Raw genomic sequence first — 27,847 nt, forward strand, 5'->3', positions numbered from 1 at the left:
CCTTTGCTCCGTTTCTGATTGGTGCCAGCGAGTTCGGGGTGAGACCGCGGACGATGCAGTGAACTGATTGGGCTCGGTCGGTCAATGGTCCGAACGTCTCTTTAACCGAGTGTTAAAGTCAGAATTGTAGCCGGATGGGTACCATCGCCTACCGGAAAGGAAAATCTGATTGAATGTCTCGGGGAGTTTCTGGATGTTATTTTTCTCTCTCTTTGTGAGCAAGGTGGTTTTAACTGCACTGCTTTTAATTCCTTAGGAAGATGCTGCGAGCTTCTGTGGTCTCCTCCACCAACGATTCTTTCGAATATCTGAACGTTTCGTGTTTGGGGAATAGGTGCAGTAACACGACCGCCGCTCCGAGCCCCCCGGTGTTGATGGACGCCTGGCTGGTGCCTCTCTTCTTCGGGATTCTCATGGTTGTGGGTCTGGCTGGAAACTCGCTAGTGATTTATGTGGTAACGAAGCACAAGCAGATGCGCACAGTTACCAACTTTTACATAGGTAACAGCATCGATGACTAAATTCGTCGAGTTCTACATCTGCAGTATCTCATCTCCGTTTTTGGACTTCTTCAGTGATACACAGGGTCGCCACAATGCTAATTAATCACCCCTTATATAAGCATTATTTTTGCATTTAATTTATGTTGTTTTTGCAGCCAGATAACTGCCGTTAACCCTCCCCATCAGTCTAGGCTGGGACCGGTTCTATACATGCTGGCTAGCCTGCTTCAGTTATTTCAATACTGTATAATAAGCAGTGATTATAACAGCAATCAGGACGTGTGAATTACATGCACATTCACGCATGAATAATTTTAAAACTATCAAACTATGATTTCCTCAGTCAGGTAATCTGAAATTAATGAATATCTGAATTGAGGAGAGGTATATTTTACTTCAATGTAAAGGGCAGATTTAAGTTTGTAACTGCAGATTTTCCGAGTTAATGTTTTGTTTTAAATTAAACCAGTAGCAGTAAAAATTCAGAAAAAAATATTCATTTTGTATTTGTAAATCTGAAAGGCAAAACTTTATAAAAATATCGCTTTTGATATACAGGGGCATCAATCAGCTCTTGATTAAAAGATTATATCAACTCAGTACACAGTGCTCTGTGAAAAAAGATTCTAATTATTTGTCTAAGTACGGTAATAGCACTGTAGTATTTAAGTTCTCTAAATTATAATAATAATTCTCATAACTATGATGGTTAATTGCTTGATCTGTAACTTGATTGATTTCCCAATTATCTTTTAGATTGAACTTGCTCTAAGCTTTTCTTTCCTTTTCTAGCAAACCTGGCTACAACTGATATTATTTTTCTGGTATGCTGTGTTCCATTCACTGCAGTCCTATACCCACTCCCGAGCTGGATTTTCGGGGAGTTCATGTGCAAATTTGTCAATTACATACAACAGGTGAGTTTCCTATGCTTCCCCGATAAATCTCTGTTACTGTGAACTGACAACTTTTAGATGCATTTTCTGAGCCATGCTAAAACCAATTTTTATTGGTTACAGTTCAGACATTTATTTATTTAGTGTTTGCAAACAGTCCTAATGCCTTTTAGGGAAGGAAACCTGCCATTCTTACCTGACCTAGCAACCATGTGACTCCACATTCATGGTAATGCATTGACTCTTAACTGTTTTCTGAAGTGGCTTTGCAAAGACACATATGGAAGTGCAAAAATGCTGGCCATCCAGCAACATCTACATCCCCTCAAAGAATAAAAAGTACGCATCTTGATATAGGGCAACATTTTTTGACTGTTGTCTCTACCATACGTAAAGCGTAAGTCACCAGATGATTTAGTTTGATAAAACAATGTAGGACATGATTTTCATTGTGCTGCGGAACATTTATCGCCATCAAAAAAGTGACATGGATGAAGGCAGTTGGTGGATTGTACACAAGTCCTGTTGCCACACAGTCAGGGCAATAGTTGTGATGTTTACACTAGAGCTAGCTCGTCTCCTTAAGACCAAGAAATGAATGAACAGGAGTTAGCTACTGGCCCATAAAATCTGTTTCATCATTCAGTGAAATCATGGCTGATCTGATAATCCTCAACTCCACTTTTCCCCATAACCCTTGATTCTGAAACTGCTTAAAAATCTATTCCTGCCAGTCTTGGATATAATTAATGACCCAACCTTGACAGCCCTTTGGCAAAGAATTCTACAGATTGACTACCTGTCCTTTTCATTTCTGTTCTAACTGAACAACTCTTCTCTTTGAGATTATACTTTGTTCCTAGATTCTCCCACAAAGGGCAAGAATGTCTCCACATCCACCCTGTCAAACCCCGAAGAGTCTTGCATCGTTCAGTAAGATCACCTCTTATTCTTTCAAACTCCATTGAGTTTGGGCCTGACCGCTCAACTTTTCCTCATAAAGATTTTCCATCCATTCCAGGGATTATCGCAGTGAAACTTTTCTGGACTTCCACCCATGTCACTATATCTTTCCTAAGGTAAAGGGACTAAAACTGTACACATTATTTCAGGTATAATCTAATTAGTACCTTGCTGCCTGGCCTGGAGGGTTTTAGTTTTGAGGAGAGGTTGGATAAAGTCAGATTTTCACTGGAAAGATGGAGGTTGGGAGGCAACCTGATAAAGGTCTACGAAATTATGAGACATAAATAGGGTGAATAGTTAGAGGCTTTTTCTCAGGATGGGAAGGTCAACTGCAAGAGGGCACAAGTTCAAGGTGAGAGGGGGCAGGTTTAGGGGCCAAGTGCAGGGGCAAGTTTTCACACAGAGGGTGGTGGGTGCCTGGAATGCACTGCTAGTGGAGCTGGTGAAAGCAGGCAGGTTAGCAACATTTAAGGCTTATCTTGATGGACACATGAATGGGAGGAGACAGAGGAGTATAAACTGTTATGGGCAATAAATAGAGGGTCTAAATAAGGATTAGGAATCAGCACAGGCTCAGTGAGCTGAAGGCCCTGTTCCTGTGCTGTAATGTGTTGTTATTGTATTGGATATGTTTACTAACACTTCCCTATTTTTTATACTCCACTCCATTTGAAACAAAGACTAACAGTTCATTTGCCTTCACTATTGCCTGTTGAGCTTGTATGCTCGCTTTTTATGACTTATGCATGAGGACTCCCAAATTTCTCTGTAGTGTAGCTTTCTGTAGTCTTTCTTCATTTAAATACTATTCCACTGGTCTGGTCTTCCTGCAAAAGTGCATGACCTCACATTTTCCCATATTGCCCACTTTTTATAATCTGCCTATATCCCTCTGCAGATTTTTTGTCATCTTCACTACTTGCCCTCCCACCTATTTATGTGTCATCCAAAAATTTGGCCTACATTACATTCACTTTTCTTGTCTAAATCATTCATGTAAGTTGTAAATAATTGTGGCAGCACAATAGTGCTCTTATAGTTACAGGTTGCCATCCTGAAAATACCCTCTTTATCTCAACTGTCCATCTTCTATTGGTTAACCAATCCTCTATTTATATGAGTGTACTACCTCCAGTACTATGGGATCTTATTGAGTAGTATAACATATGGTGCCTTTTTAATGCCTTTTGGAAACCCAAATTAAGACCCTTGCTGTTTTTTTTTAATTTATCCTGCCTGTTGCCTCCTGAAAGAACTGTAATAAATTTGTCAGGTATAGCTTCCCCTTCATGAAGCCATGCCCACTATACCTGATTTTATTATGTATTTCTAAATATTCTGCTATTATATCCTTTATAATAGACGTAAATTTTTTGCAGTGACACATGTTAAACTAATCAGCCTATAATTACATGTCATCTGTGGAGAAAAATCAGAGTTAAAGTTATCTCTGATTTTTCTTCACAGATGCTGCCAGCAACTTTTGCTTTTGTTCCTGATTTACAGCATCCGCAGTTCTTTCGATTCTTATTACGTTATTTGTCCTCTCCCATTTTGAATAAAGTCGTTACATTAACAGTTTTGCAATCCTCACTCACTTTTCCAGAATATAAGGATTCTTGCAAGATGGATGGGTTGGACCAAAGAATCTGTTTCCATGCTGTATAACTCTATAACCCTCAGTGAATCCACTATCTCAGTGGCTACTTCCTTTAATGTCCTAGATGCACCCCATCACATCCAGGGGACTTATCTAAAGTTCCTGTTCAAATATTCCTTGTGTGGTGGAGTTGTTTTAAGTCAGCAATCTAGATAATAATAATTACTGGTTAAGTTCTAGATGTAGATCAGAAAAACTGAAATGCATTACAGTTTTTAAAGATTGTTTTACAGCTCAAATAAGATATGTAATATCTAACATAAGTCACGTATGCACTAAACAGAAGCCAGTGTGTAACAGTGCCTTCCAGAAAATGTATTTTTATTCAGAAACCCTTTGTGTGCTGCTGAAAATGGTCAAACTTGCAAAAAAGTAGAAATGTTAACCAATTCTACTGAAGAATCCCATCCAAACACATAACCTTTTTTTGATAAGTTGTAATAAGTCAGGATCTGGAACAATAGCACCCCTGGTTGCTCAAGAGGTCTGGTTTTCAGATTCGTGCAGGCATTGCCTCCAGTGCGATAAAGGGCGAAGGACCTGAGCAACATGGGCTATTGCAAGAAATCTGGAAGAATCATGCAAGAAGTCCAACAAGGCCTATCTGGACACTCCGAACAACTTGCTGCCTTTTTTATCTAGGTTCCGGAGGCCGAGGCGGGATCCTCACTAGACTACATTGAGTTGCCTGTTAAGGAGGAAACTACTGCAATTCCTGCTGCAATGTCGTAAGATAATCAGCTTCTAACAACCACTGTAATTTCCTTTGTGCTACGTATGGCTCCAATCGTGGAGTCTTCTCCTCCCAATTCTGACTGACTTCAATTTTACCAGGTTTTCCTGATACCACATGGCATGCAATGCTGCCTGGATATCACAGTATTCCACTCTCATCTCAACCTGGAATTCATTTCATTCATTTTTGGACCGTGTCAGCAAGACATCTTGAAACCAAGTATTACTGACTGAATCTAAACTGAACATCTGTGTGTTGATTATTGATGAATAGATACTGCTTGATAGCACTTTGAGACCTTCCATTACATTCTGCTGATTCAGAGTAGGCTGATAAGATGGTGCTTGGCTGATTTGAATTCATTCTGGGCCATTTTCTACATTTTAAATCAATGTCATGGTTCTATGTGTATTGGAACAGTAACTAATTCTGGAGCACAAGTCTTCAGCATTACAGCTGGATCTTGTCACACCCATAGTCTTTGCTGGAACCAACATGTTCACCAGCTCGTTGATATCTCTTGAAATTAGCTGAATTGGCTCAAAATTGGCACCTGCGATATAGGAAATGTCAAGAAGAGGCTGTGATGAATCATTTGCACAGTACTTACAGTTGAAGATTGTTGTAAATACTTCAGCCCTGTCTTTTGTATTCATGGCCTGAAGATTGAATGGTCATGGAGCCTTCTCTTCCCGTTAGTTCTTTTTTTTTATCTGTAACCGTGCAGCATTAATATAACAGCACGGCATTTTTCTGAACCACTGGTTGTGGGATCACTTAGCTCATTGACACTTGCAGCAGAAGGAGGCCATTCAGCCCATCAGATTATGTGTTGTCAGATGTTTGATGACGAGAACACGATGGGCTGAATGGCCTCCTGCTGCAAGTAGGATACATTGTTTAAAGATGGTAAGATTGATCATACATAGAGCATTTACAGCTTTCACTAGTCCAAGGAAAACAACGTCAGTCTATGCAATCTTTCCTCAGCTCAGACCCTCCAGCCCAGGCAGTGTCCTAAATGTCTAATTCTCTTCCCTCGTATAATCAGATCCTTCCTATGATGGTGGTGAGTGCAACTGCAGGAGGTACCCCAGTTATGGCCTTTCAAACATTTTATGTAGTTTCAGAATAATCTCCTTGCTCTTTGTTCTATGCCTTGACTAATAAAGAAAAGGTTCCCATATGTTTTCTTAATCACCTTCTACCTTCAGGGATCTCTGGAAATGCACACCAAGCTTCCTCTGATTTTCATCAGATGTAGAGCTGGATGAACACAGCAGGCCAGGCAACATCAGAGGAGCAGGAAAGCTGATGTTTTGGGTCTGGACCCTTCTTCAGAATTGGGAGGAGGGAAGGGAGATAACCTTGTTAGCATTGATTCTTCAGCACTGGCAGTTCCTACTAGCTCTGATTTTCATTGCCTTGTTAGGGAATTTCTGGATTGAATTCTATATGGCACAGTACTACCCACATGATACCTCCTGGAGTTTACAGCGAGCTTCCTTACCATTTACCACCCTACCCATTATCATTGTAATTTGAAAATATCTCAGTTACCTACATTTAAGTCCATATCAGTGACACCACAAATAGCCAGGGCCACAGCACTGAGCCTTGTGGAACCCCCTGGAAACAGACTTCCAGCCAGAAACATGTGCCTGTATCGTCACCTTCTATCTGTCAGATAATTTTGGATACAATGTGCCACTTTGCCTTGTATCTCATTGTTTCCTAATTTCTTAAGCAGTCTGCCATGAGGAACTGTAACAAAGCCACATCAAATGTATTACCCTCATCAACACTCCTGGCTATCTCCTCAAAAACATTAATTAAATTTTTCAAACACAGCCTTCCCTTAACAAACCCATGCTTGCTATCTCTCATTGATCCATGTCTGTTCCAAGGTGGATATATTCTGTCTCTCAGAACTCATTCTTTTAACTTCTGCGCCCACCAAATTTAAGATTGACTGATCTTTAATTTCCTGTTCTATCCCTCCTCCCTTTTTTGATGATGGGGAAACATTAGCAGTCCTTCAGTCCTCTGGTTCCTCACTTGTGGCCAGAGAGGATTTGAAAATAACTCCCAAGTCTCCTGGTATTTCTTCCTTTGTGTTTCTCAATAATTTGAGCTAGATCTCATCCAGATGTGTCAATTTATCCACTTTTGAGGCTGCTAAACCCACTAGTACCTCCTTCTCACAGTTAATTTCTGTCAATGACACATAGCTTGCATTGTTTAACTTGAATATGTTGCGGCTTCCCCAGGCTGGCACCTCATTTTTAGGTCAGTTAATGAGGGTGAGGTCAAGTTTTCTCAAGTGTGGTTCTCTCATCAACTTCTGCAGATCGAAACTGGCACCTTTTCCGTCACCACCATTTCATCTCATTTGTGTGCTCTTTCTCACCCGCTCTTAGTTCAGTTATTGAGTATATTTAATATCCAAAAATCTATTAACATCTGTCTTAAGGGAAATAAGGTAATGGGAACTTGCAGGAAGGTGCATCTGAAGTAATAGATCAGTCATAATCTTTTTGAAAGACAGAGCGTCTGAAAAGGGCTAAATGACCTCTGCCTACTCCCATTTCTTAAGTTCTTATGTACGAGGATTGCAAGCAGTTGATTCAAGAAAGATACATCTCACACAATGCAAATACCCGCAACACTCCCAACGCCCTTGTAACACTATATAGCTACCTCGCCCCTCTCTGTGGTCTACATAATCACAACTACCTGTAATCAGCAAACTGTTACCCTGTCAACCTCTTCCTAGTCTACAGCAGTTTGGTGGAAGGAGTAATAAGTAAAGAAACTCTTACTGCTAATCTATATTTTAGTGCTCAGCTTGGGTACTGCCATATCAATTTAGCTCCAGAAATGTTTGGATCCTCACTTGGATGCAACAATTAAAACACAAGAAGTGGTAAGAATAATAGCATTCAATATATCAAAGCCGCATCTAATTGCACATGGAATCATTCAATGGGTAGTTTTAGAACTGAGGTCAAAAATAAATTCTTTAGTGAATAGAACTCACACTTAGAATGAGTGAGGATGATTCAGAAGGTCAGACAGAGGGTTGTTCGTGGATGATTCTGAAGCGTTCATTCCCTTCACAATTCCCTCAACAATGAAGTGTCCTATGTAAGCCTCCAATCAGTATGACAAGTGAGAACTTATAATTTTTCTCACACATGTGGCCGGCAAAGTCATCCATCTCCTCCTGATCTCCCACAGCACCAAAATCACTAAATTGTTCTTCATCATCATCTTTCGGATTATCAGTGGCCAAAAGTTTAACTGGAATAACTACATCAGTGTTATGGTTACAAGCGCCTAGCTGGATATTCTGTAACATATGATTCACGTTGTGAACCTTCAAAGCCTTTATTTCCCATCTAAAAGCCCCAAGCCAAATATGTGATGGAATAATCATCTAGCTGGGAGCAGTTGTGACAACACTCTGGAAGTTCGGCACCATTGTGAATGAAGTAGTGTACTTGATTTGCTCAAAATGTGCCTGATGACTAGGTTAACTGTGGCTGCAGTACAGATAATCTATTGCAGCTCACCAGGGTGACTCATTGTCATACTTGCGTATCATCTTCATTGCATTCTTCACATAAAAGTACAGAATTTAGTTTCATGAGCAAGGTTTTAAACTGTATAAATACCATTTCTTTTAAAACAGTGAACACAATGGATTCTTACCATTTTTAAACAATGTATTCTACTGCTGGCCTACTTTCAGACAGATTATGGGCCATTTTCAGCATTGGGGCCTGGCAACAGAATCCTTGTAGCTCAGACACATTCCCCTCTACATAATCAGTCAGTTGTCATAATCAGGCTGAGTATAGAACCCTTAAGAATTAGTCAACTGCTCAGTTTCCACGATCGTGGCCCATTCCATTTGGTTCTCTTTTCATTTGGAATTATTCATTATTTAGCAAGAACCGATGTTCAATTAGACTGCACATGTATCCTGTCTGTTACAATTTTTCAATTATATCATGCTCTGTGTATGATCGATATTGTGTATGTAGCAACATGGGAATATGAATAGATTATTTAGTGCCTTGTTTCACTATTTAAAGAGATTATGGCTGATCTGTGACCTTACTCCAACTATCACCCTTTGCTCCATATCATGTAATATCTTTAATAAACAAAAATCCTATCAATCACACATTTAAAATTAACCCAGCATCAACTGCCATTTGCAGAATATTTTCTAATCAACCTGTCCGATGATGTTACTGCATATCGCTGGAGGCAAGTAGGGACTTGAACTCAGATCCCCGAGGTCAAAGGGAGGGACAATAGCACTGTACCACAAGACCCCCTTCAACTGCCATTTGCAAAAGAGAGCACCATGCCTCTAACACCGGCTGATGTACACGTATCTGTTAGCATCATTTTCGAACTTTAAGGCTATGTTCCCGAGTCTAGATTTTAAAACTTCAATCAAGTTACCCTTTAATTTTTTCTTAATTATAGGGAATAGAAATCCTAGGTTTTACAATTTAGACCTCATACTCATACCTCATAGATCCTGGCAAATCTGTGCAGTGGTTTTCTCCAAGATAATTACATCTTCCAAAAATGTGACAGAACACAGCAGTTGAAGCATGGTACCCGAGAGCTGTTTCTCGCAGTAGCATAACATCTTCCCCATGTATTTGAATTCTCTGTTTTTGCTCCAAAATGGATAACCTCATAGTTGCTTACACTGAATTCTATCTGCCACAGTTCTGCCCATTCGTTTAGTCTATCAATATCTGTATGTAATTTTATGCTTTCTGCTACACTTTCTACAGTGCTGCCTAACTTTGTGTCATCAGTAAATTTGAATACATGACTTTCTATGCCATTATCTAAGTTGCTAATAAATAATATGAATAATTGGGGCCCTAATACAGATCCTTTGTAGGACATCACTAGTCACAACCTGTCAATTTGAGTACCTGCCCATTATCCCTACTTTCTGTCATGTACCACTCAGCCAATTTCCCAGCCATGTCACTAATTTTGCCTCAGCCTCTTCAAGGTTTTTACCTTCGTTAACAGTCTCTTATGTGGGACTTTATCCAGTGGCTTCTGGAAGTCAGAATTAGCAACATCCTCAGACATTCCTACTTAATTTCACACCCTCAAATGAAAACGGTCAGGTTCCAATGATTTGTTTCTTTTTAATTCCATTAATTTCCTCACTACCAATGTTTTACTGATGTTAATTTTATTCAGTCTTTGTTTTTGATCCACAATTAATTTGCTTGGAACTTCTAGCAAGCTATCGTCCTTTTCTCCTGTAAATACTGAGGCAAAGTAATATTTATTAAATGGGTGCCATTTCCCCAGAGTCATTGACAGTATCCCCACTTTCAATCTTTAATGGGCAACCTTGCTCCTAATCATTCACTTTCCCTTGATTTAACTCTGTAATTTCTTCTTATTTGATTTGATGCCCCTGTCAAGTTTCCTTTCATAATTCATTTCAGTAGATCTTATTTTGTGACTCATTGTTGGTCTTTATACTTTCTCATTCCGCTGCTATTTTTTTCATTTTTGTAAGCCCTTTTAGTTCTATGCTGTTCTTTATCTCTTTAGTTGTCTATGGCTGTTTTTCTGTGAAGTGGAGCTTTTCCCTCTCAGGGGCATTAAATGGCTTTTATCGTGTTAAATGTTTCTTTAAACATCCTCCACTGTTCTTCAGTTGTTTTACCCATTAGCAGATTTTCCCATTTTTCAGTTGACAGCCTGTGTCACATCAGGACATATTACTGTAGGAATCTATCCTGGGAACACTCCAGAAATTCAATACCTTTCTAACAGATGTTTTTCTGCCTCTCTCTATCTATGTTAAAGTTAAAATCCCCATTTAACACAACCCTCACTTTGCTACAGACTGCCTATTTTCTGCATTTATATGATTTAGCACTTCGGTGCTATTACCAGTGGGTCTGTACACAACATCTCTTACATGTTAAGATCCTTTACTGTTCCTCAGTTCAACTGAATACTTTCCTATCAATATATTCTCCCTCACCATTGAAGTAATTTTATTTCTAATCAGTAAGGCTATTCCACTTCCTCTGTCATTTTCCTTGTCCGTCCTGTAAACCTTATAACATGATATATTTAACGCCCAACGCTGATCATCCTGCAGCCATGTCCTTTAATGGCAGCTATGTCATTATCTCCAATTTGAATTTGTGCCTACAGTTCACTTAATTTGTTCCTTATGCTCCGTGCATTTGTATATGGAACTCTTATTTGGACCATGCATTGTAACCTGTCTGTCAGCACTGATGTTTTATTCAGCTGTTTATTATTTCTCTCTTCTGGTTTAATCAGTGCACTTCTTACAGTTTTGCCATTACCTGCTGTATCTGAAGTAAGATTCCTGACTAGTTCTTTACAGTCTATCATGTTACTTGATTTTGAAACTGTGTTGATTTCTCCTAAGAGCTCTCTTCACCATTTATTAGTTTAAAGTCCTTGTGACCATGCTGCTTTGATTATCATTTCTATATATTCATGACATTATTATGATCTATGTACTTGTACCACCAAGTTTCTTGAACCTCCACTGTTTCTAGCTTTACGCCATTTAGAAAATCCCCTCTTCTCTGCTTTATTATTCCATAGTGGATGACCTCACATTTGCCTATATTAAATTATATTTCCTTGATTTCACTGATTCACTTAATATGTTACTATCTCCTTGCCATTTAATCATCAATACTGCTTAACTTTGTGTCATTGGATGTATGGCTCTCTATGTCATTGTCTAACTACTAAATATGGTAAATATTTGAATTCCTAACACACATTCTTGTGAGATGCCACTTATTATGCTGTGGGATACAACCAAACAAAGGGATGGAACAGTAGCTCAGTGGTTAGCACTGCTGTCTCACGGTGCCAGAGACCCGGGTTCAGTTTCACCCTCAAGCAACTGTTTGTGTGGAGTTTGCACATTCCCCCCGTGTCTGCGTGGTTTCCTCCCATAGTTCAAAGATGTGCAGGCAGGTGGATTGACGGTGCTAAATTGCCCGTAGTGTTCAGGGCTGTGTAGATCAGGTGGGTTATAGGCGGATGGGTCTGGGTGGGATGCTCTGAGGGTTGGTGTGGACATGTTGGGCCGAAGGGCTTGTTTGCACACTAGGCATTCTATGATCTATGATTATTCCTACTCACTATCTTTTGCCACTCAAGCAAACTTCTAACCAGACCAATAATGTGCTTTTTAGTTTAAAAAAGTAATGATAGGGTAGTGTTGTAGCACAGAGGCATCTAGGTGTGCAAGCATGTAATTTTTTGAAGTTTGCATCGTGGATAGACAGGGTGGTGAAAAAGGTACATGGTATGCTTGTCTTCATTGCTCAGTCCTTTTGAGTTCAGGAGTTGGTAAGTCAGATTGTTCAGGATGTTGGTGAGGCCTCTTCAGGAGTACTGTGTCCAGTTCTGGTCGCCCAGTTATAGGAAGGATATTATCAAGCTGGAGAGGGTTCAGAAGAGATGTTGCAAGGTGTGGAGGGTTTGAGTTATAAAGAAAGGCTGGATAGGCTGGGACTTACTTTCACTTGAGCATAGTGGGTAGAGAGGTGATCCTACAGAAATTTATAAAACAATGTAAAGTATAAATTGAGTTAATGATAGTTGTCTTTTCCCTAGGATTTGGGATTTCAAGACAAGATTTTTAAGGTGAGAGGAGTAAGATTTAAAAAAGACATCAGGCAAGTTTTATATCCAGAGGGTAGTTTATGTTTGGAATGACCTTCCTAAGGAAGTTGTGGATGCAGGTGCAATTACATTATCCAAATGTCTTTTATAGATACATGAATAGAAAGGTTTGGAGGGATATGGGCTAGGAACAGGTGGTTTAATTTGGGATTATGTTTGGCATGGACTGCTAGGACCAAAGGGTCTGTTTCCATGCTGTGTGACTCCATGACTCTATGATCAATCATTCTGTGATTATCTATGGACTCAAGCAATTTCTTTACAAGAGATGTTAGGATAACTTGTCTCTAACCTTCGCTTTCTCATCCACTTTCTGAAATAACAGAATGGTGCATGCAGTTTTCCAATTGAAAAGAAAATTTCTAAATTGAGAGAACTTTGAAGGATTATGCCTGGGGTATTTGCCATGTTCTCAACTACTTTCTTTAAAATCCTGGAATGGAAGCCATTTGGTCCCAGAGATTGGTCATTCTAGTTTTTTTTTAAAATAGTACTTCCCTCATAATAATGTTAGTGAGTTCATGCCTTTTATTCAGCATTAGCATCCTTCTGGTGTCCAGTATGCTATCCTAATCTTAACTGTAATTACTGTCACAAAATTATTAAAAATAAAGCAAAGAACTGAGGATGATGGAGATCTGAAGCACAGTAAAACAGAAATTGCTGGAAAATCTCAGCAGATGTGGCAGCATCTGTGGAAAGAAAACAGAGTTAATGTTACAAGTTAAGCCACAGATGTTGCTGGATCTGCTGAGTTTTTCAAGCAATTACTGTAAGTATTAAAGGTAACATTTCCTTAATGTCATTTGAAATTATCTGTTTTAAAGGAACACAAACTTATCTTGGTTACCTTTTTGTCCAAATATAAATGTACATAACTCTTATTGCTTGTTACCTTTATCCATTGTTTGTATCTCCTCCAGTCACCATGATCTGTACATTTTTTTCCCCATTTTCCTACGTTAATGTCCTTGAACTCCTTCATCATTGTTTTGTCAGGTTTACTTGGCAAGTAGAGCTCTTATCTCTTGGGAGAATATACTGGTTCTGAACCATAACACGAACACTTTTGAACAGCTTTCACTGTTCTTCGGGGTAAAGCAATCAAAGGGATATGAGGCAAGTGCTGATAAGTGGAATTTGTGTAGATAGATCAATGCAAATTTGATGGGCTGAAGGGTCTCTTCTGCACTGTGTGACCGTATGGCTCTTATTGATTCTGGAATATCTTAAAATATCCTAAACACATGGAAGAATTTTGCTACCTTTTTGCTTATCCCAATCTCTATGCAACTTAAAATTTTCGACTCAAATCACACTGCTTCTACTACATGCTGGACGATTATGTACCATAACAGCATACATTTTATTTAAGTAGTGTAAATGTGTCAGCTGTGAGGAGCAAATATGAGAATCAACTTTGCAAGCAATTATGCTTCACCTATGAGAATAAAAGATGCTTGACAAGGGGGAGGCAATAACTCTAAAAATACTTTCAGCTATTTGAGCCCAACACAATAGGAAGACATAGGTAATGCTCCTTTATACAGAGGATGATCAACAGCAGAAATTGGTTCTGTCATGAAATTGGATTAATCTATTTTGTATCTTGTTCAGTTCTTTCCATGACCTCACCCTTTCCCAGTTCTCCAGCATTCCAACCCTCTGGCCTCTTGCACACATCTGCTTTCATTCACCTTACAACTGACGACTGTGTCTAAGATTGAAACTCTCCTTTCCTCTCTGTCTTCTCTAAATCTCTCCATGTACATTTCTGCATTAGGAAGCTGCCTGAAACTTACCGCTTCAACCAAGCATTTGGTCACTTATGGGATGTGGGCGTCACTTGCTAGCTAGCATTTATTGCACATCCCTGGTTGCCTCCTTGAACCGCTGCAGTCCTCCTGCTGTGGGTAGACACACAATGCCTTGAGGGTAGGAATTCCAGGATTCTGACTCAGCAACAGTGAAGGAACAGCAATTTATTTCCACGTCAGGATGGTGAATAGCTTGGAGGTGAACTTGAAGTGGTGGTGTTCCCATATATCTGCTGCCCTGGTCCTTCCAAATGGAAGTGGTTTTGGAAGGTGCATTCAGAGGATTTGTGGTGAATTTCTACATTGCATCTTGTAGATAGTACACACTGCTGCTACTGTGCATCGGTGGTGGAAGGAGTGGATGCCTGTGTATGTAGTGTCAATCAAGCGGGGCTGCTTTGTCTTGGATGGCATCAAATTTTGCATAACACTCCTACTAAGTGTCTTGCGATGATTTACTTTGTTAAAGATGCAGTATATTGAATTTCAAGCTGGTGTAAGAAGCAGAACAATTTTGGAAAGAAAAGTAAATAATGTCATAAATAGGCAGTCGAGAAATAAAAGGCAAAAATGTATTGAAGGATAATTTTTCCTTAAAGTATCTTGTGGTCCCTTTCTGATTGAAATGTGTATGGGAGCATGATTTTTACAAATAGTAACAATTAACACAAAAATAATAATTTGAATAGAATAGAAAAGGATAGCCTTTATTGCTACGTGCACCCTACTTGGTGCAGTGACAAGTTTCTAATGTCACCACTTTGGAACCATCTTAGGTACAGAGTGACTAAGTACAGATATTAAGTGTTTGTTACAGAATTGAAAGAGTGAATAGAAAAGTCTAGCATAGGAATACAAAGTTTTAAAAAATACTCAAATTACTCAAAGCCCAGAATAAGAATAAAAAGTATGTTTAAAAAGTGCTTAAATTGTAGTCATTTTCACTGAGTCTGTACCCACTGGACTTCAAACACAAGGCCTCATTGTGTCCACATGCCAGGCTCTGGCCTGCGACTCACCTCCAGGATTCCTCTCCCAGACCGGCCCAGACTCGGACAGTCTCCCCCTCCAGGCTCCCATCTGTGACTGGCCTCTGGGACTCCTTTCCCAGGCTGTCCTCAGCTCAGGTGGCCTCCCACTCCAGACTCCAGCCTGTGAATTGCCTCTGGGACATCTTCTTCAGAATTGCCGAATTTATTAAATCCAGAAATATCAAAAGGAAAGTATTTACTGACAGACTGTAGTTCTTATCGGTAGCTTCTGACTCTAAAATCTTCTAAGTAAAAGCTTTCAGTTATACAATCCATCAGACTCTCAGAATCAGTCTTCGGTTTATCTTTGGGCTGTAGTGGTCTACTTGATATGCTGAATGATATATTCTTTTGTCTGCTTGTGCAACCTTTACTGGTGAGTGGAGATGCACAGGACGATAGATGCATCATAACAGAAAATTCTACAGATATGTTAAACATTGTGATTAATCACAACTACTAAAATACATTTTAAAACTAATGAATTATGTATGAACATTAGAATTGTTCTTATATCTGTGTAAGTATGTACTTGTGTGGTGCAGGAACAATAATTTATCCAACATTAGTAGCTGTGTTTGTATTATTACCAGACCCTCATTTTTCTTAACCTTCAGCCCCATTATGAATATTAGTAGATGTCACACAGTTTGTCATGTACAAAATCTACATACTAAATTGTGACAATATAATTGGCTAAATTACCTTTTAGTGCCTGTTGTAACCCAAGTACTTACTGAGTAAAGCAGCTAATTTGTTTAATATGATTTCTTCGGTAATGGGATCATTAACTGATAGCCTTCCATATGGATGGTTAAAATGCCTGACAGAGGAAGGAATAATCTATGGAAAATGGTTGTAACATATGGTCCTATCTCTTAATCTTACACAATTGTTTTCTTATTTCTCTCACTATTTATAAGAAAATCATACAAAAGTATTATATTCTAGTTTGTACAATATTTAATTTTGCCCTCTAACATGATGATTGTTTTGTTCTTTATGCTATCTTAATGTTGTAGATGAAATATATTTGTATGTTATTGTAACAGCAAGAAGCAATATACACTGTTTAGAGAATGAGTGATTCTTCTGCAACCTTAAAGGTGTATGTGGAGCATCAGTCTAAAAGAGCTGCTATTTAGTCATCTAGGACCCATTACTTTGTGAAAAGATAATTTCATTTCTTAAATGCTCATATCCTCATTCAGACAAATCCTTTTGGAAGTAAGAAAATATAAGCACAGAAAATTTGTAAAGCGAGATTACAGGGCAATTTTCTAAATGAACTATTTGACAGTAGAATTAAATACTGTTTTAAACTCCTACAATTTCAACTGTTAACTTGAGAAATGAACCTAATTTAATTAAGTTCCTTTACCTATATACATTTTTGCAATTCTTCAGCAAATTTAGTGCCTGTCCTCTGAGCTCACAACAATGTTGTCTTTTATATTTTATTTACTAATTAAAATGCCATTAGGCAGAATTGAAATATCCAGTTGTCTAGCAAATGCACTGAACAACGTTGCAATTACATGCTAAGATAAATGGTACCTGCAGAGGAAAACCTATTTTAGGTTTTCATGGCTAGGCTGTAATTTCTGCTGGCAATCTATGGTCTGAACATAAACCCTAATATTATGTCAATCTGTCTCTAGTAGAGTGAACCTTGATTTGTTTTTTTTAAAAAGAATAATTTTCACTGAAAATATTTTTATCAGAGCTGCTTTGAAATTTCCTCTTCAAAATATTGGCCTATCCTTGAAAGTGGGTTTGGGGATTAGAGTGAATAATTGACCTGTGCCTGTCATTGTGTAGAACAGTAAATTTGTGCTGTTTGTTGGATAACTTTGGTATTGCATACAGCCGTATGGATCATTGACTGCATGTATCAGCAAGTGACGTAATGTCATGCATGGTTCATGTTACTGAATCTGTGTCATGATACTTTGACGAGTGGTTAAACATGTGCGACAGCAAGCATTAAGGGTTTCCACCACTGCATTGGAGGTCTTGATAGAAGAGATGGAAAGGACGAAAAGTCTTTTGTATCCACAGAGAGAAGGAGGCCCTTCAACAGATACCCAAAGGATGAAACAAGACAGACCACCCAACATCAGCCAAGACACTAGAACTGACAAATGGCAAACTCAGTCCTGTTAATCCTACAAAGTCTTCCCTGTCAAAATTTGAAGGCTAGTGCCAAAATTGGGAGAGCTGTTTCCTTGACAAATCAAGCTACAGCCTGATTCCCTGGAGCAAGAAGATTCCCTAGGCCTTGCAATGAGAAACTGTCTGAAAAGCACAACACAACTGGGACTTAACCAAAAAAGAGCCCAAAAGCAACTCACACCCGGTTTCAACAGTAATAGAAAAATAATTCTTTTTATTGTAACATACTTATCCTTAACGTGAGCAGTGAAAAACAGGGACTTCTAATCTACTGCCATGCAACTTGAATGATAGCCTTTAAACACCCCCAAACACATAAACACTCAGTCGTGATTAAGATAGACAAAGGCCAGACGGTTTGACACAGATACTATAGCTGAAAAATGATATAGTTAGTATAAACAAAATTCCAAAGATCCTAAATCCCAGATTTCAAGTGTTGATTGTAATGCATTACACAGTCTTTTGTTATTTTGTTTTAGTACTGATAACCCGCGTAGGGTAATGGTCATTTTTTCAATCAGTAGTTTCCAATATTTCCAGTATCAAGGCACACTTCAATGAGACAAACAAGTCCATAACTCACCCCATTTTTTTCAGCTGCATTGATTGCTCGTAATCAATTTAAGAGGCATTTGGACAAACATATGAATGGGCAAGGAATAAAGGGATAGGGACCATGTGCAGGCAGATGGAATTAGTTTAGAATGGCATCATGGTCAGCCCAGACATGATGGGTCAAAGGACCTGTTCGATATTACTAGCATCTACTGTGGTTATAGCCTTACTAGAGAGGATTGCAATACAGTGCATATAACATGCTGAAGAAAGATCAAAAATATTAATGTTTCAGATGTCTTCAACTGTGATCACACATACATTTTCAAAATCTGCTCAGTTCAACAGATATCACCCCTACGATCGGTATATATGCAGGCATGATTAAGGTTTTAGCAATGATATGCTCAGCCGCCTGCTAATTAGCCTCTTGAGCTTTCTCCAATACCTGCACACACTCCATGAACATTGGGTCTGCTTGATGTTTTGTTCTGTCAATTTCTTAAAAGTACTGAATGTGTCTGTTCATGGCAGCTGGACGTTTCACCTGTAAGTGGCATTTTATTTGGTAACATCACAGTGTTTGTTGGCTTCTCTCTGCAGATGAGACATTCAGGTAAGGGGTAAGTGACATTTCCTTGCTATGAAAATTCAAAGACAGATCTCATTATACAGTCTCTGAAAAGTTCTTGCTTTTTGGTTTTAGGTTCAGATGTTTAAGTGATTGAATTTGTTGTAGAATCGGCCATTTTAACAATAAATTTATTAATTTCTTTTTAGAATCTGTTCTATGACTTAGAACAGTGGCTTAAGTAAAAACGTTCCCAAAATCTCCATCTTAAAATCTGTGCTAATGTGGAAACATGTCCAAATAGGCAAGCCTGTTCAACAGATGTTCAATAGTGGTGTGGCTCTTTACTGTGCATGCGCAGTTTCTTTGCATCCCAGAGATACGATCCTTGATCATTGTATACAGTCAGACTGAATGTTTGGGCCTGTACATGCAGAAACAGGCTGCATAATGAGCAGATTTCCTATCTCCTGCGCGTGCACAGTGTCAAGTCTTCGTGCATACATGGTATTGAAAACCTACACAAAGCAGTGCTTCTTCCCTAGAATTTTGTGGTACACTTCTCACCCTGCTACAGCACACCAGTTGAAAACCTGCGCTTTGAATCAATGGTTAATTGGGTCTTGTTTTAGAACTGTTTTAGATTTTTTTTGGATTTTCTGTCTACAGAGGTTGGCGGGTGAGATGCACACTTTCCTTTCACGGGATCTGAATGTTTCTTTCACATTGCAGCCCTGATACTTACTATTTTTTAGCACTCTGCATTTCAACCAATCAGAAGGTTGTTGTCAGGCAGAATTGCTTTAACTTGAACAATTCTGTTCCTCTCACAGATCCAAAAACAAAATTGCATCGCACAGCTCAACAGTTGATTCTTTTAAAGTTGTAAAACTCATCTGATATTTCAATGTTAGGAGTCCAACGTTTGTTTCATTTTAGAGTCTTAATAAAGAAATATATGTGGGCCCTTACAAAAAAGGTATGAAACACTTTGGGCTGGATTTTGCCAGCCTTTTGGGAATAGACTGGGATTGAGGAGATCAATAATGTCGGGAAGGTTTCAGTGGCTTACCAGCCTTTTTGCCATTTTGGGGCCATTTTGCTAATGATGGGGATAGGAGAGGATGGCTATTCCACCAAAATGCCAATAAGTTCTCTTAAGTGACCAGTTGAGGGCCTCTTGCTTTTTCTGCTGGTATTTCACCACTGAAAGATGGCTGGGTAGTTCCTGGAAGCCTTTGGGTAGCCCCATGTGGGGAGCCTTACTTTTCAGGCATTCATTGTACCCATGTGGATCTTCCCACCCCTGTGTGAAGGGTGCCATTGATACTCACCAACACCTAACCTGTTTGAATCACCAAGGCCTGCCTGACTGGCCCCGCTCTCTACAATCTGCACCTGACTGTGTGGCACACATTCATTGCTGCACCTTCCTCCAAGTGCAGCCCCAGCAGTGCCCTCCACTGTATGTGGGACTGGTGAGATATTTGCGATCTGTTTGGCTGGCAGGTCATAAGCAGTACTTAATAAGGAGTTAATTGAAAATTGCTAATAAGGTGTGTCCTTGGGTCCCATTGAGCAGTGAAATGGGGAAAGGGTCACTACCTTAGGCTGGCAGACCCCATGCCATCAGAACTAAATTCAGCCTTTTGATTCTGCTTGAGAAATTTTCTATCTCGATCATGTTTAGAATATGCTGATAAGAAATATTCTATACTGCTCATTTTTAGTTTTGAAGTAATTAACTGCAAGAAGTAAGCTCGGTTAAACTGTCAGAACAGCTGAGCTTAACAGCACATCGTTTGTTCGAAGATGTCAAGGAAATGACAATTGCCGGTCTCTGATAATTTTCCAAAGCTATTAAGTTGTTATCTACTTATAACATTATGAAGTAAAGATATTGCTGGAATATCTACTAACGATGTAATAGTATCCAAAATTGAGGCAACAGATCTAAAGTAAAAGTCAAAAATCTTGATGACTAGATTTGTTTTCAATAGATATCATTGTACATGGGTCATCTACCAATGATGAAACATAATCACAATAAGAGGGTTAATAAAAAGGGGACATAATTTTGAGGTGAAGGTCGAAAGGTTTGGAGGCAATTTGGGGAATTTATTTTCACCCAGTCATTGATAGCAATCTGTAATGCATTGATTGGGAGGGTAGTTGAGGCAGGAGACTGTACAACGAATAAAAAGTACTTTTATAATTGCTGTATTATTCAAGGCTATGGGCCAAGTTGTAGAAAGTGGGAATTTTTGTGAGGCCCACTATGGCTGAATAACCTACTGCATTCACTAACAAGCATATTCCTGGTAAATGGAAGAAACCCATAATTTATTGTCAGCAGAGACTTGGAGCTATGAACTAAATTTGGATCAGAATTCTTCAATCCGTTGCAATGGACGGACATATTCATTGTTCAGCAATATGGATTTTTTTTCCCTCTTTGGCAGTAAAGTGAATGTGTGAGCCATCCACTAATTTTGTAGGACTTTTAAAAAATCTGTTCACCCTTCTTTCAGTAGAGCTGTAAAGTCACCTTAAGGGGTCATTTTACCTTTTGTAGACAGCAATCTGTATTCTCAAATCTGTAAGTCACCTCACATCCAGGCAGTCACAATGCCCTTTCATAGTCACTGTTACTCATAGGATTCATGATAACAAAGTGTGAAGCTGGATGAACACAGCAGGCCAAGCAACATCTTAGGAGCATAAAAGCTGAAGTTTCGGGCCTAGACCCTTCATCGGAAAAAAGGCATTCACAGTGCCTTTCCTGTTCCATCTGCTACTTTTGGTTGCATTTGCTGCAGAAGCCAACATTTAGCCTTTGACAAGAAGTGATTCTAAATGTGGGGATTGTAAAATCTGAGGCAGGCTTGGACAAATGGTCGCATGGGTGAATCTGAGGTTTGTTATGAATTGCAAACTCATTACCTTTATTCACTCATTATTGCACAATTTGTATCTCACACTCATTGATAATAAAACTAGCTGTTTGGTCTCTTTTTCAAAATTGGACTGTTTTGTTGCAGGTATCAGTACAGGCAACATGTGTCACATTGACTGCAATGAGTGTAGACAGGTGGTATGTGACAGTATATCCACTCAGATCCCTGAGGCAGAGAACGCCCCGGGTGGCAATGGCAGTCAGTCTTGGAATATGGATCGGTAAGTGAAAAGAAATCAAAGATTAGGATGGGAATATTTGGTTAGTATTTTTACGAGAATGTTCATTCATTTTCTTTTGCCCTCAGTGACAATAACAAATACTTATCAGGAAATATGTCAGGAAAGGATAATTGCTACTCCATCATTTTAAATCTACTCGTTTAACAATTAATTTTTTTTACATCCTCTGTAAGCAAACAAACGTACAATAAATCAACCTTTCCCAGGGCAATTAACTTTACACAAGTTGCTACTCACATCTGACAATCATATGGCTCATTGTTAGTCCTCTGGACACAAATTAAGCCAGGTAAAATGTGTAATTAAATTGCAAAATGAAGTTATGTTTTAGTTATTTTAATTTAGCAATACTGTAGTTGTTTGTGCCTTCAGCTGCTTTGTCTTTTGTTCTAGAATTCCCTCTCTAAATCTATACATCCCTTCAACTCACTCTCCTTAAGACATTCCATTAAGCTTATCTCTGTGAAAAATTTTTGTCAACCCTTCATAGTCTTTCCTTCATTAGTTAAGAACTTGTTTATCATTTTGCCAAATGAAGCACCATGTATATTCTTCTATGTTAAAATGGCTGCATAAATAAACCTTTATTCTGTTGTTCTATTGATTCATACTTACATTCTATATTCTTAAAATAATTTTAGTTTCTCATTCTGAAATATTTTAAAGTAATAATTGGAAACTTCATAAAATGAAGTAAAAATTATACTTTTATCTGAAATAGTTGCCTCTTGTAACCTGTTGCAGGGTCTTTTATTGTGTCCATACCAGTGGCTATATATCAGAAAATTCAAAATGGATACTGGTTTGGACCCCAGATCTATTGCAGTGAATCTTTCCCTTCTGCTTCCCACGAGAAGGCCTTTATCCTTCATAACTTCTTAGCTGTCTACCTTCTCCCATTGGTCACAATCTGTGTGTCTTATACTGCTATGCTGCATCAGATGGGGCGACCAGCCGTGGAACCCATTGACAACAACTACCAGGTAGACTTTATTTGCACATTGTATTAATTAAAGCAGATCCCCATGCTCTAAATTGCTTATCAATAGTGACATAAGAAGCCTACTGGTTGGGCTAAGTTACATTTTTAGATTAAATGTATACTTGCAAATACCCAAGTGATCAAGTATGCCCTGACAACATTCTGGCAGTAGTCCTGAAGATTTTTTGCCAGTACATGGCTCTACAAATAAATAAAACACTGGTTCATGAATGTGATGTAATGTATAGATGATTTTTGATTTAGTTTTGCCATCAACTGGTGGCCTACAATTTTCCTGCATAGAGAAAGAGAGCAAGAATCAAGGAGGTGGAAGGTAATCAAGGAGAAAGAGGGGAATTAAAAATAGTTCAACATAGTGTTGAGGTGGAGGAAAGAAACAATAGTTAATCAAAGTAGTTTATTTCATTCATGTAATATCAAAGAAATTATTTTCTGGAAATCATTCTGGTGAATGTTATTTTTAATTCCTTTAGCAAAATAGACAGAAAGGTTTAAATTATTAAATGACAATAATTTTAATATTTATGTTAAATAATTAAAATAAATGGTTAATACCAAAATTTCAATCAGAATATGTATTCTAAAGTTCCAGAGATTTTAATCTGAAATAAATTCTGAAATATCTTGTTATTGGTCCGCTTTTCCTGCAGATGGTGAATTTCAATTAAGGATGAAATTAGTGCCTTCAAAAATGTTAAAAATCTAGTTGATCATCAATAAAGTGAAGTTTACAGTTTATTCGAAGTTCTGTAACATGTTATCTTATGATCCAACTTTCCTTTCTGTGCTTTCGCTATCCAATACTTTTATCTTCCATTATAATTTGAGGTCATCAAATTTCTATTGCCCTTGGTCTAGATTGCACCAACTCATGTTTCCCTATCTTCCTTGTGCTCACTGATTTACATTGGGTCCCAGCAACACCTCAGTTATAAACTTCTCATCCCTGTTTTCAAATCTCCACATGGTCTCACTGTCTCTGTAATCTCCTGCCCTGCAACTCTTTGAAATATTTGCCCATTCCAGTCCCTTGAACATACGACCCTAATTACATTAGTGGCAACTGTACATTCAACTGCTGAAACTTGGAAGTCCTGGAATTCTCTTCTTAAACATACCCCCATCTCTATTTCTCATCTTTTGGACACTCCCTAAAAGCTACTGCTTTGATTTAGCTTTTGAACATCTACCCTATTATCTCCTTATGTGGCTTAGAGTCAAATTATTTTTGATAATGGCTCTTCAAGACACTTTACCACAGTCAAAGTGATATAAATATACAGTGTTGTTCATGTTAAACCATGTTGTAAGTTGAAAATTGACCCAATTGGTTTCTGTGCTCTGGAGTAAGGTAGTGACAAATGTTCTCTGGCAGGCAGCAGGTCAAAGGGACATGTAAGAATGAATGAACTTTTAGAGTTTTGCTGGAGTGCCTGTAAGAGATCGGAGACTTAAGTATGCAGAATTTTCACCAGAAATTATACCGCGTACATTTGAAAATAGGGTAGCTTTTACAGAGTCTTTGAAATAATAAGCTTGATGGATTGATTACTCTTTTCCCTGTCCATATTTTCATACGCTTTCATGCTCTTTTCACAAACTATACTTGTATTTTGCAGGTTCAACTTCTTGCTGAAAGATCAGAGGCCATGCGCACAAAGGTCTCAAGGATGTTGGCAGTTATGGTCCTTCTCTTTGCCGTTTGTTGGGGTCCCATCCAGTTGTACATCCTTTTCCAATCATTTCTTCCAAATTTTAACAGAAATTACTATACTTACAAAATCAAAATCTGGGCCCACTGCATGTCCTACACAAATTCTTCCATCAATCCTATAGTATATGCATTTATGGGAGACAATTTTAGAAAATCATTCAAAAAAGCTTTCCCATTCATCTTCAGGCAGAGAATTGGGAATGCAAACAGTGGGAATGGTGCTGGCAACACGGAGATGCATTTTGTTTCATCTGGAACGTAAGGGATTTGGATATTTTGGGATATATTGCTTTAATTGTTGAAAATATTTGAGTTGAACCAGGAAGGTCTGATAGAAGATTTTATATCAACTATTGTTAGAATTTCATTTTATTTGGCTAAGTGTCAGGCACCCATGAACTGCATCATTCACACTTTACATGGATGAATAGTTGTTCCTACACAACCTGGAATGCCAGTAACATCATCCTGTTTTTGTATAAAAAATTACTTATTATTCATATCATTTATCAATTTTGAAAAACATTTTTCCAAAGATACAGCTTAGAGCCCTGATGGTGTGGGGAAATGTCTCATATCAAGGATAGCTGAGCCATTAAATCCAGGAAAGCCCTAAGATTAACCTCTAGACTTTGCTGAGGTAGATGGCATCTGTCAAATTCTTCACTGAAATTTTCACCTGGTTGTGAAGGGGAAAAAAAAGCAAATAAATGTGCTAATCTTGACTGTTATCCAATGACCTTTGCTGTAGATTGTGAGTATGTATGGTTGTGCGTTGAGGGATTAGGTGCATGTCTGATAGCCCTTGTAATTCAGAGCTTGTTGTCACTTGTTTATGCTCTTAGTGCCTCCTGCTGCTTCACTGAGTAATGAGACAAAGGTATCCATTATTAATAACAATCATATTACAACTATGTAGTTGTGAATTTTAATTAATTAGGTGATCTGCTTTAATTTCATTAATTTACACTTTGAGTGAAGCAGTGAAAGGATGAATTTGAAACAGTCAAATTTAAAGAAAGCAAAATATAGAATGTGGAAATTTGATACTTTTTGCAACTTGATTGACCTTCAGTGGTTACTTAGTTTATTTTACAGAGAAGGAAACCATTGCCATGTCAAAGTAAGATGTACAGAGGTGTCATGTACATATATACATGACAGTTGGGAACCAAAGAGGGCTCCCCCCAAGTCTATGATGTAACCACTTATGTTGGATGTGCCCAAGGCAAACATAAACCACAGCAGGGGGATGTCTACCCCAACCCCAACCCTGAGATCATTTCTGTCCAATAGATACAAAATATTTTACACAAAACATCAATAGAATGTGTCTGACAGGCTCATATTACTAATCCACACACACCGCTCCCAAACAGACAATTTAAAAGATGTCTGCAGAGCTTGATGAGAAACAAAATTGTCATTTTATTTCACATCAAGAAAAAAACATAATTACATTCATATTGTGCCATTTGCGACCTCAGAGCATCCCACATCACTTCACAGCAAATGAACTTCTTTTTAAACATAGTGAGGGTTGGAAAAGAAGATTTTCGGTCTTGATCTCTACCCATTATATGTGTCACGTGTGTAACAAAATCTGACAAATGACAGTCAATAATAACCAGAGCAACTAATTTAGTGATAACAAAGTGTGGAGCTGGATGAACACAGCAGCCCAAGCAGCATCTTAGGAGCACAAAAGCTGGTGTTTCGGGATCTCTGATCCCAATTAATTTAGTAATTTTGGTTGAGGATAATTATTGGCCAGAACAGCAGGATTCCATTCTGTCATGGGATTTTTTTGCATCCACATGAGAAGGCAGACAGTGCCTCGGTTCAACATCACTTCTTGGAAAATGATACTTCTGCTTCCATGGTACTGTATTGAAGTATTAGCCTGGATGATACTTTAAAGATTCTAAAATAGGACTTGAAACCATAACCACCTAACTCAGAGGTAAGAGTGCTACCTGCCCTCCTAGCCACAGCTAATGTATAGAATGCTGAATCCTTTCTTTGAAAAGCTCTGTATTCCAGTATATTTATAAGTAGAAAACCACTAGTTATATTCAATCTCTGTGCATCTTGATATATTGCTTTGTGTACAAAATAAACATTCAGCATGATTTTTGTGTTAATCTTGCAAATATAATGGTTGGCTATTTTATTTTAAACATGATTAAGAGGCTGAAATGGGTCTTTAAATCTCCAGTTGTATGTTATATTCTATCATGAATTAGCTTATGGCTGAAATAGAAAATAGCTATTTCTGACCTAAGCGGACAGGAAGGATTCAAGATTCCATTATTGAAACTGGGTTGAATTATGTAGCCCAATTCAAACAGGCAATAGAATTCTCTAAAATGCCCATTCCAAGGAGGGGAAAGTTTAGGCAGCATTTTCTCTCCTAACCCTGCCCAGTGTTTATGGATATCAGATGGGGACCAAGTCAGGTTTAGTTTTGACACACCTAAGCAACCAGTTAAATTGACTAACAAAATTTGCTGCCTTTAAAAATGGTTGGTGGCTGAAGTAACCAGGTTAGAATTTAGGAAAGGATTCATTCACACGAGTTAGATATTGCGTTGTGCAATTGAAATATACATTGACTCACTTTGTAAAAGAATAATTAAAATTTTTACACCATAGAGGGACACCATGCATCTCATCATAACCTTGCAATTTCTTTGAAGAAATAATCCTTAGCCTACTCCTCACACTTGCCTTCCTCTTTTCAAATTTGTTTTGCCAGCATTTAAATTGTGCTTCCAATAAAGGCAAATAATTACATGACAGCGTTGAATGAGGGATATCATTGATGTAGCAAACCTGTAGTTGGAATAACAACTGGTTCAGTGTATTATTTGTGAATATTTCCAGTTTTCAAACAGTAAGAAGGAATCTAAATCTTCATAATTAATCAATTTCCAATCTCTCTTTATAAGTAATGCTTGTTTTTTTGCACTCCATGCATTTGGTTCAAATAACTTTCCAGATTTTGTTGCTTTATTCTGATGATAGGTATGTAGATTGTCACTTTATTTATCAGTTCCATAATTCATTTTTTAAAAAACTGATTTGTTCAGTACAGTAAGTCTTTAATAGATTATTTCAGTGGTGAATAAAATTATATTTATTAAATTATTGTCTTAAGAGCCGTGTTACTTTAAAAGCGGGATACAGTGATGAACCAAGATGAAGCTACATGACCAACTTCCATGTACTGGTTACATATCTAATTGTCTGTAACTGAATGTGTAC

At 38.2% G+C, this 27,847-nt stretch overlaps 1 protein-coding gene across 2 annotated transcripts; it reads left to right on the top strand.

Moving 5' to 3' along the window:
* On the top strand, positions 1-27,847 carry LOC125465666 (G-protein coupled receptor 54-like). Of its 2 annotated transcripts, none has more exons than XM_048559394.2 (6): positions 1-38; positions 257-501; positions 1,296-1,420; positions 21,707-21,842; positions 22,608-22,846; positions 24,486-27,847. In XM_048559394.2, exons 2-6 carry the CDS (start codon positions 261-263, stop codon positions 24,840-24,842), a joined length of 1,098 nt encoding a protein of 365 aa, XP_048415351.1. In that variant the 5' UTR covers positions 1-38; positions 257-260; the 3' UTR covers positions 24,843-27,847. The 2 variants fall into 2 exon arrangements, with proteins under 2 accessions (XP_048415351.1, XP_048415352.1); XM_048559395.2 differs by lacking the exon at positions 1-38 and adding an exon at positions 41-76.

The sequence above is a fragment of the Stegostoma tigrinum genome, chromosome 30, assembly GCF_030684315.1.
Source record: "Stegostoma tigrinum isolate sSteTig4 chromosome 30, sSteTig4.hap1, whole genome shotgun sequence".
NCBI lineage: Eukaryota > Metazoa > Chordata > Chondrichthyes > Orectolobiformes > Stegostomatidae > Stegostoma > Stegostoma tigrinum.

Bases quoted from the DNA above. Each gene is read 5' to 3' on its own strand.
- LOC125465666 (XM_048559394.2), top strand. From the start codon at position 261: ATGCTGCGAGCTTCTGTGGTCTCCTCCACCAACGATTCTTTCGAATAT. The intron at 502-1,295 runs GTAACAGCATCG...TTCCTTTTCTAG, and splicing joins AGTTACCAACTTTTACATAG to CAAACCTGGCTACAACTGAT. The intron at 1,421-21,706 runs GTGAGTTTCCTA...GTTTTGTTGCAG, and splicing joins TTGTCAATTACATACAACAG to GTATCAGTACAGGCAACATG.